This window comes from Anolis sagrei, chromosome 3, assembly GCF_037176765.1.
Source record: "Anolis sagrei isolate rAnoSag1 chromosome 3, rAnoSag1.mat, whole genome shotgun sequence".
Lineage (NCBI taxonomy): Eukaryota > Metazoa > Chordata > Lepidosauria > Squamata > Dactyloidae > Anolis > Anolis sagrei.
The window spans coordinates 158,668,093-158,684,169 of record NC_090023.1 but is presented as its reverse complement, the minus strand read 5'-3'; the positions used below and the strand labels follow the sequence as shown (position 1 = coordinate 158,684,169).

Below are 16,077 nucleotides of genomic sequence, written 5' to 3'. Positions count from 1 at the left end.
GACACGACCCAATAAAATAATCCAAAAGCAGGTCCACACTTCCCATTGAAATACTAATAATTTTATATTTGTTAAAATTATTCTTCATTTTAATCATTTTATTGTTTTTAAGTGTTTTTTGCACTACAGATAAGTTATGTGCAATGTGCATAGAAATAGATTCATTTTTTTTTCAAATTATAATCTGGCCCTCCAACAGTTTGAGGGACTGTGACCTGGCCCTCTGTTTAAAGAGTTTGAGGACCCCTGGTCTAAATACTGCCATATATTAGATGAAAACCCAACTTTAACTTAACAGGCATGGTATTAAAAGGCATAGTCTCAGTCACTATAAGTATGCAAATAGATATTGTAGCTTCTTTGAGGCTGAGAGAAAGTTGTTTGTAGCATACGATCCACTCAGAATGTGTTACTGTATGTGACATTTTGTCATGTTTCAAGGAATATCAAATGCTATCTTATTTGACACACTTTTCCCTCAATGCTTCCAGTAAGAACAGACAGACATGCACATTGACCTTTAGGAAACAAAGACAGAGTTCATGTACAATTTCAAGTGTAATAAAAGAGAGAGATCTCAGGTAGGTAAAAAAAATTGCAGTTCTGAAAGCTGGAACTGATTTTACCTTTTCTTCCTCTTAAAAAACTCCTTTCATGGAGTTGTTTTAATCCCACAATCCAGTATGTATAGCAAAGGGAAATCTTCAGGCCACTTCTTCAACATTGAATATCAATGTTGGTAATGGCAAACTAACCAATAGTTATAGATTTGGTAATAATCCCCTCTAACAGCCATAGATTTAACAATCAAGGGACACTCTGTTTAGAGATTATTATTTGCAGCTAAAACTTTCTTCTGAAACTAAACTGATTTAGTGATCTTATGTAATATTTTTAGGCTATTGCATGTGTTTATATAGCATTTTCTATGTGTTTTTACATTCTTATAAGCTTTTAAAAGGAAAAGTGGTCAATACATTTCAAAAATGTTATATAGAAATCCTTCACACAAAAATAACCATGGCAATGAGCTGTTAAGTGCTTGCTGCAATTCCCAGTTTTATTAACTGGGCTGTTATATTTGGACAACTTTGTGTAACTGCACAATTCTCTGGTGTGAAGTAGAATGGTAGAATGAAGTAGAAATGCCAGGCAAGCATGGCATTTCAGGTATTAGGAAACTCCATGAAATACCAAGTTTAACTCTCAACACCTTTTAAATGTTGTACTCTGGAAAAAGAAAAAGGATACAAGGATTCTAGGAATCTGATCATTTAGGTCTGAGTCTCCACTCTGAAAATGTGTGGAGCCATATCTTCCAATCTTTTCCAGTTCCACCTTTCACCTGTTGATCATATATTGCTTGCTTGGCTGTGTAACTAACAAACTTCCTTGGAAAGTCAGAGGGGTCTTGCACTGAGATGACAAATATCTTCTTATAGAAGAAGTGTTAGTATAGGTCCCCAGGGTAGTAATAATAATAACAACAACAACAACAACAACAACAACAACAACAACAACAACTTTATTTGTACTCCACTACCATCTCTCCAAGGGACTCAGTGTGGCTTACATGAGGCCGAGCCCAAACACAACAATACAAGCAATAACAACAACAATACAAGCAATTAAAAAACATAAACAATAAAATACACAACATTATCAAAAGACAACACACAATTAAAAACAGTGGGAAGGCCAAATGTAGTGTTAAAATTGGAAATAATGCTGGGACATGGACGAAAGGTGATACTGGTGTTTGTGGAAGGGCATATGAGCAGACCTAAAGAAACGTAAAGGACAAAGTGCTATGGGATAATAATGATGATGATGATGATGATGATGATGGAGGACCCTGACTTAGCTGCTTAAAGTCCAAAGATGACACTGTGTGAGACCTGCTGACATCCAAACCAAAATTCTGGGAAGTATAACTCCTTCACAAGAGATCAAAGCATGGCTTTTATGACAAAAGAATGAGAAAAATACCTCAATTTTTAGTTCATATACTTCTTTCTTCAGCTGATTTGGAGGTTTAACAACAGAAATGGCACCAGTTGTATTATTTATTTCAAATGAACTTTCACTTCCTGTCACAATACAAAGACAGATATGGTTATGCACATTAAGTTTTCCATCACTCCTCGAAAATAAGAAAATTCTCAATTTACTTATAATCATGAACAATTACTTATATTAAAAGCTAGTGGCCCTCCATGGGGATATATACAAAACAGCAAGGTGAATGCATGTAAATATTTATATATTTTTTCGCTCATGGACATATAACACACAATTGAAACATTTTCTGCTCCCTGTGAGAAACTTGTCCAAAGCTTCTATAATGTTTGAGGACTATTCATAATTTATGAATTTTGTGAAGAAACCTGCGTTCACATTTTGTACATAGAAATTGGCAGAAAATCATGTTCTTTGAGCAGAAAATTTGCCTTCTGCGCATAAAATAACATTTCTGTTTTGAAAAGTCTGCTTTCTATGCAAAACCCACTTCTGTTCTTCGTGCAGAATAAGTCCTGAATGATGAACATTCTCATTAGTTCAGAGGTCTCTTCATGGGAGATGTGAATGTTTATTAATATTCATTCTGCATCTGGTGTACCAAAAATAGCTTTATCTAAAAGCAAGGTAAAACTGTTGTTGTTGTTGTATTATATTTATTTCTATCCTGCTTTCTCACTTTTTTTATTTAATAATCTTTATTAAAAGGTTTATCTGTGAAAATATATTAAAAAAGAAGAAAATAAAGAAATAAGGAGAGTTTAAGGGGAGGGTAATGATGAGGGGGTAGTGGAGGGGATCGGGGTGTGTGGGATGTGAATAGAGGGAAAGGGGGAAGTAGGGGGGAATGTTATTTTAAAAAGAGACCCAAAGTGGCGAACAACACTAAAAACAATATACTGCATATAAGACGACTGGGCGTATAAGATGATCCCAACTTTTCCACTTAAAATATAGAGTTTGGGATATATTCGCCATATAAGACTATCCCTCTTCCAATGCACACCAAATAAAATTTTTTAAAGCATCAGATTTGATTTCAATATGGTAATTTTCCTATTACTGTACCTCCTTCTCTGCCTCTCAGATCTCGCACCTGCGCACCTGCACCGCTTCACTGCAGTCTTCAGGAGTGAGATCTGAGAGGCAGAGGAGGAGGTATGGTAATAAGATACAAGGGTGGGTCAGACAGGTAAAAGAGTTGTGGTTTTCTGGGCCCAGAGCCACTCTATCTCTTTTTTCTATACCTCGGACGCCCCGGATGCCTGCAGCTTGCAATGCCCTTCACTTACACCTTCCCGGTGAGGCGCCCCTTCACCTCACCATTGGGACCGCATTAAGTCCACGAATCCTGATGAATGGATTTTCTTCTACCATACCTGTACAGTGTCACCCTTAATGCTTTCATACAGTCACTATATATGGCAGGGACGCGGACACTGCCATTTTTGAGCTCCCCCCACCATATGCGACAACCACAGATTCTCCAATCCGATTTGAAGTTTCAGCACCTGCTCTATAGGGCTACTCCTGTGTATAAGACTACTCCAGTGTATAAGACTACTCCCGCGTATAAGACGACCCCACATATAAGACGACCCCTGACTTTTGAGAAGATTTTCTTGGGTTAAAGAGTAGTCTTATACACCAGAATATATGGTAATATATTGTCTGGTCTGATCCACAATCATCTCAACCCAGGCCAGTGTTTCTCAAACTGTTGGTCCCCAGATGTTTTGGCCTTAAACTCCCAGAAATCCTAGAAGCTGGTAGTGCCTGGGATTTCTGGGAGTTGTAGGCCAAAACACTTGAGGACCCACAGGTTGAGACCCACTGCCTTAGTCTTTCATTTGCCTGTGATTTTATTCAAGTCACATCTAAATGATGGAACATTGGGGGACACCATCATGCAGGAAGGGAAAATGAATGTCCCTTTCTCCCTGTCTACCTCCTCTCTTTCTGTCCCCACAGATATTGCCAATGCTGTTACCAAGTGTCTAACCATGCCCCCATGTAGGTGGTCCTAGATACTACATGTTTATTCAATCTACTCATTATAACAAGAGTGCATATTCCTCAGTTGGTGTTTTCATATACTAGGGATGAAACATGTTCTTGAGCCTTGCTAGAAAATAGATTTGTAGCAAAGCCAGCTAAAGAAAACATCGAAATCATTATTCTCTCTGCCTTCGTTTCTCTAATTTGATATCAATGCTCATTTTTTAAAACTGCCGAATAATGTCCCATTTTGCTAATATCTGCAATAAGCATGACTTCATTAGAGGGCATTAGACGCCACACTGAGTACATATTGACTTATCTGGAGGGCCATTACCAAGATGCATAGACCAAAAAAGTAAATCTTGACTACAATGGAAATGAAGTCAATAGCAGTTTCTAGTACTCATACATCATGATATTTCTAATTGCTGTGTGGAAATTGGTAATTTAGAACAAGGTCAATTGTGAGCTTTCAATGCTGCAGAGATTTGGAAGGATTAGCTTGATATTAAAATATAAATTATGAACAAAACACTTTTTAATAATTGTATTAGTCATTATACATGTCTATAATACATGCAGACACCTTTGCCTGCACATTTACTTGCAACAGATTACAATTCACTAATGAGGCAATGTTGTGCAAACTTCATGAATTCCATGACAATAAAATTATGCTTTGTCTCTCTTGATGTGGGATGTATGATATTGTTTTTACTGTAAGTGTTATTTATTTTAAATAATGCAGGAACATAGAAAGCTTATTAATGAAAATAATCTACGTATTGCAGAAGGCTTTCATGGCCAGAATCACTGGGTTGTTGTAGGTTTTTCCGGGCTATATGGCCATGTTCTCTAGAACATGGCCATATAGCCCGGAAAAACCTACAACAACCCAAAATAATCTACCATCAAAAATTAAAATAATACAAGTTTATTCATCTCAAAATATTATAAAGAACAACATATCCAAAACTGAATATTAGTGTACCTATAGCTGTGTGATCTATGAAAAAAAATGTTTCAAAAGTCATTACAAATTAGGGGGTGCCAGCATTTCATTTCTAAAGTGTTTCTAAAGTATCATTAGTGAAAGTTTCATTATTCTAAAAAAATTGTTACTTTCTCATTATAGTAAGTAATTGCGCAAGTAGGAAAACTTCAGGGACTCCTTTCTCCCTCACTTTTACATCTATTGGGTGAAACTTGCTACCATGGTAGACAGGCACGTAGCCAGGGGGGGGGGGCTTGAGGGGCTTCAGCCCCCCCCCTGAAATTCTAGGGTAGACCCTCTTTCACTCAGACTCAGCCCCCCCCCCCGAATCAAACTCAGCCCCTCCCGAATCAAAATCCTGGCTACGGGCCTAATGGTAGAACACATTTACCAATGTTAGCCCATCAAGTTACAAAATATTTTGTTTATCCACTGATTTTGGGGGAATTTAAAAAAAAATTATAAACATTTTTAAAGAACAACTACAAGACCTATCGCCTTGAATTTTCTATACAATGACACAAGATAACAGGAGATAATTCCCCACAACTTTCAGAAATATTTACACATCTACTGACTTTAGAGATTTTTAAAAAGTTTTAACCAAATTGTTTTTTTTAAAGCCTCAACAGCTATTTCATTGAATGTCTCTCATTTTCACCAATAGAAGTTCCATTTAGGGATTTCTTGATAAGCCCAGCACAGAGATTTACTTACTAGAAGTATCAACCAGTCATCTCTTTGCAGATTCAACAATTTATTGGAACTCTGGCTGGCTGGTGCTACAAAGAGACACATCTCTGATGTTAAGCAGAATTCTGGGAAATCTAGTTTAGGGCAGGGACTTTCAAGTGTTCTGGCATAGGGCTCCTCACTTTCCCAAACTATGTTTCCCAGAATTCTGTGCTTTTCTCAGTCTCTTTCCCAGTGAACTCTGTTTTCTCCCTGCTGCTTCCCTCTCTTAATGGTGGGAGGCCATTAAAGAGGAATGGCAGCCTTTTTGGCTTGGCTTTGCTTGCTTGCACTGAAAATAAAACTGACTTTTGAAGTCATCCGAGGTTTACAAAATTAAAAAAAAGTATTAGGTAAGTTTCGATTCTTTTGGTGTGGGCCATGCCCATGTGCTGTATGTAAAAAATTTAACAAATTTGATACAACTTACAAAAATGAACAACAATCTTTCAATGCCCTAGTGTATACTATTGTTTGCAGTAAAGTGTTTAGATTATTTTGTTGTTGAACATTTTGGGACAGGCATGGGGATAGCTTTGACTGGCTTTTGCTTCTGTAGCTATCACTTTCCTTGTGTATCATGTAGATCAGTGGTTCTCAAGCTTTGCTCCTCCAGACGTTTTGGACTTCAGTTTCCATAATTCCTAACATGTTGTTCTGTTTCTTATTGTGATATGGCCTAAGGGCTAATGAATAAAATTACTACCATTACTACCATAATTCCTAACAGCTGGAAAGTTGGCTGGAATTTCTGGGGCGTTGAAGTCCAAAACACCTATAAGAGGAGAGTCTCTGAATCACTGCTCTAGGTAATTGGCTCAATTACCAAACTGATCTTACTTTTAAAAGTAAGATTCAATCAAAATCTACCTTGCACCTTAAACCATTAAAATTTGCTCTACTCTCCAGTTCGACAGAAAGCATACCTGTCCCCTTCTCTCTGTGACAACCCTTCAACTATTTTATAAAGTGCAGTCATGTCATCTCCTCGGTCTTCTCTTCAGCAGCCTGAACATGTCCAAATCATTCAACTTCCCTTCACATGTACCGTTCTCCATACCTCTTATCATCTTTGTTGTCTTTTCTTGGACCCACTCCAACTTATATTTGTTTTTGTGTGCTTTCAAGTCCTTTCCATTTTATGGTGACTTTAAGGTGAACCTAACACATTTGGGGTTTTTTTGTACACTATTTGTTCAAAGGGGATTGTTCAATTGCCTTCCTTTGAGGCTGAGAAAAAAAAATCCAGTGAGATTCCAAGGTGTCACAGGAATTCATTTCCTGGTCTCCAGGATACTAGTCCAACATTCAAATCACTACACCACACTGGCTCTTTAACTTGTTTATATGCTTCTTAAAATTAGTCACCCGAATGCAGTACTACAGGTGATGCCTGATGAGTGAGTAATATAGACTATGATTGCCCTCAACTTGAAAACTTTGTCCCTATTAATGCAAACTGGAATTGCATTCATCATTTTGCTCCAGCATCACATAATTGGCTCATGTCCATGTCCAATTTATGATAAACAATAATCCCAAGGACTTTGCAGCACTGAGACATTTACTGCCAACACCCCCCCCCCAAACCGGGATTGTGGCACAGCTGGCTGAGTGTCAGCTGCATTAAGATCACTCTGACCAAAAAGTCATGAGTTCGAAGCCAGACCGGGCTGGAGTGGGCTTCCAACCAATTGTGTAGCCTGTTGTCGACCTTTGCAACCCGAAAGACAGTTGCATCTGTCAAGTAGGAAAATTAGGTACCACCTTAAAGTGTGGGGAGGCCATAAAAAAGACTCCAGCAAAGCACTCCAGCAAAAAGCATGTGGGGAATGCGGAAGTTCTTCATCAGTGTCGCAGATGGACGATGAAAGCGGCAGCTCCCCTGGTGGCCAGAAAAAGTTAAATAGCCTCTGTGTATGTCTGTATATGTTTGTATGTCAAAAATTGGCATTGAATGTTTGCCATATATGTGTACACTGTAATCCGCCCTGAGTCACCTGCGGGGTGAGAAGGGCGGAATATAAAAGCTGTAAATAAATAAATAATAAATAATAAATAACAGCTGGTAAGCTGGCTAGAATTTCTGGGACCTGAAGTCCAAAACACCTATAAGAGCAGAGTCTCTGAATCACTGCTCTAGGAAATTGGATCAATTGCCAAACTGATCTTACTTTTAAAAGTTTCTTTTAACATTCAATCAAAATATATCTTGCACCTTAAACCATTAAAATTTGCTCTACTCTCCAGTTCGACAGAAAACATACTAGTCCTCTTCTCTCTGTGACAACCCTTCAACTATTTTATAAAGTGCAGTCATGTCATCTCCTCGGTCTTCTCTTCAGCAGCCTGGACATGTCCAAATCATTCAACATGTACTGTTCTCCATACCTCTTGTCATCTTTGTTGTCTTTTCTTGGACCCACTCCAATTTATATTTTGTTTTGTGTGCTTTCAAGTCCTTTCCATTTTATGGTGACTTTAAGGTGAACCTAACACACCACACTGGCTCTTTAACTTGTTTATATGCTTCTTAAAATTAGTCACTCAAATGCAGTACTACAGGTGATGCCTGATGAGTGCAGAATATAGACTATTATTGCCAGGGTCGTAGCCAGAAAGAAATTTTGGGGAGGGTCGAAAATTTCCGGGGGGGGGGGGGTGGTGTGAAAATTTGGGGGGGGGGGGTGAAAATTGGGGGGGGTGAAACCTGCCTCCTAGCTCATGCTGAAACAAAGAGCTCAGCAGGGGGCAGTGCAGCCTTCAATAGCCTGCAGCTCCGCCCCTGTCAACCACCTCCACCAAGTCTGGCCTCCTTAATGAGAGCATTCAACACACACACACCAAACTTGGTTGCTTCTCTACATTGGCTATTGCTGCAAGTAATGACAGTGTGAATAAATTGTCAATATATGCTTGAGATATATTGGAGGGTTTCACCCCCCCCCCCAATTTTTTGTGTCCCATAGACTTAGCATGGAGATTTGGTTAACTAGTTGAAATTCATGAGTAAACCAGGATATTTTTTAACCTGAATATTTGGGGGGGGGGGGGTTGAACCCCTAATCCCCCCCCCCCCCCCCCGGCTACAGGCCTGATTATTGCCCTCAACTTGGAAACTTTGTCCCTATTAATGCAAACTGGAATTGCATTCATCATTTTGCTCCAGCATCACATTATTGACTCATGTCCATGTCCAATTTATGATCAACAATAATCCCAAGGACTTTGTAGCACTGAGACATTTACTGCCAACACCCCCTCTCCCAAATCTCCTATCCCAGGCCCGTAGCCAGGATTTCGTTTCGGGGGGGGGGGGGCTGAATTTTTTTCAGGGGGGGGTTTGGGGGGGGCTGAGTTTTGGGGGGGGCTGAGTCTGAGTGAAAGAGGGTCTGCCCTAGCAAACCTATCGTATCATTACCCCAATACCCCCATGCATATGGGATATATTGAGTATGGTGATCAGATCATGATATGAATAAACATAACAGTTTAAATAATACACCATTAAGGCCTTTTCGCGAACCACCATGAAAATTTGGGGGGGGGGGGCTGAAGCCCCCCGAGCCCCCCCCCCCCTGGCTACATGCCTGTCCTATCCTGTACCTGTGCCTTTCCTTCTAAGTTAATCAAATTTTCCTTTTTAATGAGAACAATGTTTGTTCTTCTCCAGTCCTATCACCTAACCCTATTCCCCAAGATTTCTAAAAAATTATGGCAAGTGGTTCTGTGAGCATGTCAATACTCTGAGATGCAGTACATCTTGCCCTACAGATATGGACTCATTCAGGTCAACTAAATGATTACACATCCTTATCAATCTTGATTTGCCATCCTGCTTCCTTGCCAAGATATTTGCTGATTTAGTCCTCTTTATTATGTAGTTCTGCTGTTTTCCATATTTGAAGGCATTATTTAGAAGAAGTTTAAACTAAGTATTTGCTTAAACTAAGTATGAGACGAGTACTGATGAAAGGAGTTTAATCTTCCTCATCACATTACACATTCCTCCAAGCTGTACTATGCTACTATAAAACTGGATATGCCCAAGAAAAGGTTATAAAAAATAACCTGGGGAAATAAGGGCTGTTCAACCTCCTTTGTCGCATGCCTTTTTATCTATATCATTCTCTCTTCGATATGTATGTGACTGGAGCAGACCTAAGTTTAAACAAACAAGGTACACTGATATAATTTGTTCTTTGAACTTCCAAGGGGAAGGCCCCTCACGCTTCTAAATCATTGTTTTCCTGGTCTAAACTACAACTGAAATTACAATTGAACTTGTACATTCTGAGGGTGTGGCTAATTTCCAGTTGTAACCCAGGAACCCCCAGTAGCGCAGTGGGTTTGAACTCATTGAAAACCCATTGGGTGATCTTGGAAAAGCCACACACTCTTGGGAGACACCACTGATTTCTTAAGTCAGTTTGGATATGGATCAATTCCACTGCAGCTAAATGCTATGTGGGCCACCTTAACATGGGTTTGCCCTCAGGTTAATTTAAGTTGGGGGAAAGCCCACATTTGATTTCCTCATGACTTCTTGGCTGTCAAGACAGTTGGCCCAGTTCCCAATTGGCCATCCTGTGTATTCTGGGCTTGGGTGACAGACCCCTCTGTCCCTTCTCCCTGTGTTACTGCTTCCTGGTGTTTTGCCCAGGTTCAGGCAGAGTGCTGCCATGCTAAGGGAGAATGGAAGAGGGAGATGGGATGGCTTTCCTCCTTTCCCTGCTTCCTCCTCGATTGGCATGCTGGCACACTGCAGAGTACCAGGGAAAAGGTAGATGTCATATCACAGCTGGGTACTGCCACAGACAGGGGCAGGGGAACACTAGGATGACTACCTAGCAGTGCCAAACTGTCTCTGAGGTGGCTGAGGGAGTTCCAGTGAGAACTCCCAGCAGACCTGATCTGGCATTGGGAATGTTGGATCAGACCCATATTAGAGGTCTGTGTCAAAGGGCCCTTAGCCTCAGAAAACCAGCAGTGATAGGTTCACCTTAGTGTCATCATAAGTTAGAAACAAAGGCATGCAATTCCAAGAACAATATAAGGGGAAACAATCTTCCATCCACCCATTCGATGTACTTTTAGGTCTGGAACACAATGGTATTTCTATATATTTTTGCAATTATTTTTGATATATTGGGGAAGGGTTGCATTTTTAATGTTTCTCCCCATCGGCATACATTGCTGCATTAAGTTCTTTCTGTCTAGAGATGGTGGAAAACAACACTTTCTTGATTCGAAATTAATGCTGTGGCTTCTTGGTCCATTCAAAGGAAGGTATATTTAAAAAGCCATGAAGAATAAAAAATCAGAGGAGAAGTTTTCTTTCTACAGTGCACCGGGATTGTGGTGCAGCTGGCTGAGTGTCAGCTGCATTAAGATCACTCTGACTAAAAGGTCATAAGTTCAAAGCCAGCCCGGTTGGAGTGGGTTTCCAACCAATTGTGTGTAGCCTGTTGTCGACCTTTGCAACCCGAAAGACAGTTGTATCTGTCAAGTAGGAAAATTAGGTACCACCTTAAAGTGTGGGGAGGCTAAATTAACTGATTTATGAGGCCATAAAGAAGACTCCAGCTAAGCATTCCAGCGGGGAAGCATGAGGGGAATGAGGAAGTGCTTCATCAGCGTCACAGATGGACGATGAAAGCGACAGCTCCCCTGGTGGCCAGAAAAAGTTAAAATAACCTCTGTGTATGTCTGTATATGTTTGTATGTCAAAAATTGGCATTGAATGTTTGTCATATATGTGTACACTGTAATCCGCCCTGAGTCCCCGAGGTGAGAAGGGCGGAATATAAATGCTGTAAATACATAAATAAATAAATAAATAAATAAATAAATACATTTTACAGTGTCATCCCAGACAAAGCATGCCAATCTTTGCTTATTTTGTTATAATGTTTTCTCCCTGCTGAAAACAGCAACGGGCATTTTAATGCATTTTGCATTCTATTATTCTTTTGCAAATAATGCATTTTGCATTTTATTATTCTTTTGCTGGCAGGACTGCTGACTGACAGGTCAGTAGATCAATTCCAGGAAGAGTAGGTTGAGCTCCCTCTGTCAGCTCCAGCTCCCCAAGCGGTGACATGAGAGAAGCCTCTCACAAGGATGGTAAAACATCAAACATCTGAGCATCCCCTGCCCCACTTTATATCCCCAAAGAGGACTCAAAGCGGCTTGACAGAAAAGCATCAGCATAACCAGTGGAGTGCCCGGTGACATGATGGGTTAAACCTCTGTGCCGGCCGGACTGAAGACCGACAGGTTGCAAGTTCGAATCCAGGGAGAGCATGGATGAGCTCTCTCTAACAGCTCCAGCTCCCCATGCGGTGACATGAGAGTAGCCTCCCACAAGGATGGTAAAACATCAAACATCTGGGTGTCCCCTGGGCAATGTCCTTGTAGACAGCCAATTCTCTCACACCAGAAGTGACTTGCAGTTTCTCACGTCTCTCCTGACACACAATAATAATAATAATAATAATTTTTGCAAAATTGTTTTTTTAAATGATTTTATGAAGAAATTGCTGGAATTAGCATGGACACATTAAAAATATGTTCATGTGTGCGAAATCCCCATAGATTTTTGCTGCATGTGAATTTGTACTTTTAAAAAGTATCAAATGTGAAAAAATCGTGACATTTACCTCTTTCACAGTGTGAATAGATAAGCTATATAGAAGATCAACACAATTTTAAATTAACTAACTAGATATATCAAACTACAACCAGGCTGCCTGTTATGTTGCACCACAAATGGCTGTACTATTCTTAGATTCTTCTACCAATCTACTTACCGTTGATAATATGGTAATGAATATCATTAGGTTTTCCTCGATCACCATCAATAGCAACCACTGTTATTACCTCAGAACCCTAAAGAGAAAAAAGGGAAAGGTTTTATACAGACAGTTCTGTGGTATAAAACTGTTGCAAAATGCACATCAAGTCAACTGCATGCAGAAACCTTCCTCCCTGAAACCAGATACTCCAAAATGGCACATAGAATCTGAGACCCTACATCACTTCAGTGCATCATAAATATCCACAAGTGGATTTTAATTATATAATCTCCTTATTGAATACTAGCCATCCCCTGCCACACATTGCTGTGGTCCAGCCTGGAGATCTGGAAAATAATGAGAAAGTGTTGATTTCTAATATACGTAATGTCTATGCTTTTGGCTAAACAGTATTTCTTGCTGTTTCTTTGTCAGTGTTGATGTGGAAATTGTCTGGTTTGCCTACTCTGGAACATGCAACATATCATTGTCCTTCTTTAGGGGCCCCTTTCAAATCTATGATACTATATCTCTCTGTGTGAATCATATCTATCTATCTATATCTACGGCTGGATGGCTCTTTGTCAGGAGGGCTTTGATTACATTTTCTTGCCCTTGTGAAGGGAGGTGGACTGGATGGTCTTAAGTATTTTCTGTTGGTCATGTGGGATGTTTGCCCAAATTCTGTCAATGGTGGGGTTCAGAATGCTCTTTGATTGTAGGTGAACTACAAATCTCAGCAACTACAACTCCCAAATGTCAAGGTCTATTTTCCCCAAACCCCATCTGTGTTCATATTTGGGCATATGGAATATTCATGCCAAGTTTGGTCCAGATTCATCATTGTTTGAGTCCACAGGGCTCTCTGGATGTAGGTGAACTACAACTCCCAAACTCAAGATCAATGCCCACCAAACCCTTCTATTGTTTTCTGCTGGTCATGGGAGTTTTGTGTGCCGCATTTGGTTCAATTCCATCATTGGTGGAGAACAGAATGCTCTTTGATTGTAGGTGTACTATAAATCCCAGCAACTACAACTCCCAAATGACAAAATCATTTTTTTTTGAAATGATGGTTACTCCTTGGGTTAGTAGGTGGTCTTGTGGCCAAACTTGGTGTCAATTCGTCCAGTGGTTTTTGAGTTATGTTAATCCGACAAACGAACATTACATTTTTATTTATATAGTTCAATACAAGTGGCATATATGAGACAATGTTCAATGCACATGGTTGACAACCCATTGTACATTGCAACACCCAACATTCAAAGGCAATGTATTGAAGCATTACTCATTCATATACTAATCTGTTTAGTTTAATGCATTGATAGCCTCACATGCACAACTTTGCTTGTGACAGTCTCAGTTGGATATGATCTTTGTACATAATATATAAAAAAAAACACTCCACTTGCATAGCACAAGAAAAGTCCAGTATTTCAGTAGCAGACATGGGCAATCTATATAAATAAAAATGTAATGTTCGTTTGTGGGATTAGCAGAACTCAAAAACCACTGGATGAATTGACACCAAATTTGGACACAATACACCTAACAACTCAATGTATGTCCTTCACTCAAAAAAGTTGATTTTGTCATTTGGGAGTTGTAGTTGCTGGGATTTATAGTTCACCTACAATCAAAGAGCATTCCGACCTCCACCAATGATGGAATTGAACCAAACTTGGCACACAGGACTCCCATGACCAACAGAAAACACTGGAAGGGTTTGGTGGGCAGTGTCCTTTGGTTTTGGAGTTGTGGTTCACCTACATCCAGAGATCACTGTGGACTCAAACAATAATGGATCTGGACCAAACTCTACACAAAGACTCAATATGCCCAAATGTGAACACTGGTGGAGTTTGGGGGAAATAGAATCTTGACATTTGGGAGTTGTAGTTGCTGGGATTTATAGTTCACCTACAATCACAGAGCATTCTGAACCCCACCAATGATAGAAATGGGCCAAACCTCCCACACAGAAACCCTCACGTGGGCCACAGCAACACGTGGCAGGGGACAGCTAGTGGAGTTATAAATTTGTAGTTCTTATGACAGAACTACTTTTTTGGGAAAAACAAATGAAATGTAAACAGCTTACAGTTTTGGTGGGTGCATGGCTATATTGAACTTGAAATGCTTACTAAATAAATAAATAGCAAAATAATTCAGAAATCAGTGGTGGAAATGCCCAGTGGAAGATGGCCACATGAAACATTGCCTTGAACTAGTTGTCAGAGCCAGCAATACAAGTTTTTGTAAGGGTGTTTCTTTCATTTGAACAAAGATATCAGATAATGGAACTGAAAAGAATAATTGATTTAGCATATCTGCACTTGGTGAGATTGAGAAAAAGATGGGCAGACTGATCTTGGACTTGTTTAGAAGAGATCGTTCAACTCAATATGCACATACGTTTCACTTTGGACAGTTAAAGAGTAAAAAATATAGAAAATAATAGACCTGTTCCTACCATTAAATGGAGAGATCTATGTTGGGGGGGGGGGGGGGGGGGGATGACAGTCCCTGTCGCCTACTACTCTGAATTTTTTTCTTGTTGTTAATTGCTCTCAAGTTCAGTTTTTTTTCCAAAAATGTGAATGTGCAAAGTATTGAAAAGAACTACAAGAAATGCATTTCACTGCCTAAGAATGTGATCTAAAAAAGCAATGCAGTTAAAATGTTAGATCTGAAAATGTACAATACCTCTCCCCTGCTTATAATGGACAACATCGGGTCTATAAATATTCCTAGACCTAGCAAATGCTTTTTACGATGTGGAATTTCCTGATATAAGTAAATTAGGAAAGATGTCTGCATTTCCATCATTATAATATGATATGTTTTTGTTATGGGTCTCTGTATAAAAGTAATTAATGCCTAATTACCCTTGATTTCCTCACTGGATCCCATAAAAATACAACATACTGAATAATTATGGGCATTTCCAGATCGTTAGTTAATAGCAGCCCAAGGTAAATTATGATGTTTCACAATTTTATGGCATTTTTTATTGCCAAGGATTACAAAGTGCATGAAAAACACCTCCAATGTTCTCAGAAATCATTTTCTCCTGCCCTCTCACTCAGCGGGCTGCAACAATTTCTGCAGCGAAATATGGCAGAAGATTATTAAGGGAGGAAACTCTTCAGTATAGGACAAAAGGTGGCGGAAGAAGAAGTTCTGTAAACATGAGCTGCAGAGCCTGAGAGATAAATGAGGCATTGGCCTCACCTCTGGATAGCTTTATATCTGTTTGTAGTCCAACAAGCTAAACCAGGATTAACTAAATCTTATACGCTGCTGGAGGCTGAACATGAATCTCTGCCAAGGTTAAAGCTTGCCGTTAGCTGTACTGTGCTGAGCAGTTGGATTATGACTTAAAGCAACAGGGCAGACCCAAAACACTGGGTGAAATCCAATGTCAGTCTTGTACATCAACGCCAGAAATACTGAAATTTCCACCCTTCCTATTGCAGCTCTTAGTTACACAGACAATCCAACTCAGAATGGATGAGTCTGTAGCAGTTC

General features: G+C 39.6%; 1 protein-coding gene across 2 annotated transcripts in view; it reads right to left on the bottom strand.

Annotated features, from left to right (window-relative positions):
• CDHR1 (cadherin related family member 1) overlaps nt 1-16,077 on the bottom strand; it is a 97,450-nt gene that overhangs the window by 43,222 nt on the left and 38,151 nt on the right. For both annotated transcript variants that reach the window (XM_060769006.2, XM_060769005.2), the window contains exons 9-10: nt 12,559-12,637; nt 1,990-2,090 (exon numbers count right to left, since the gene is read on the bottom strand). In XM_060769006.2, the coding sequence (XP_060624989.2) occupies nt 1,990-2,090; nt 12,559-12,637 (180 nt within the window). The remainder of the gene's footprint in view (nt 1-1,989; nt 2,091-12,558; nt 12,638-16,077) is intronic.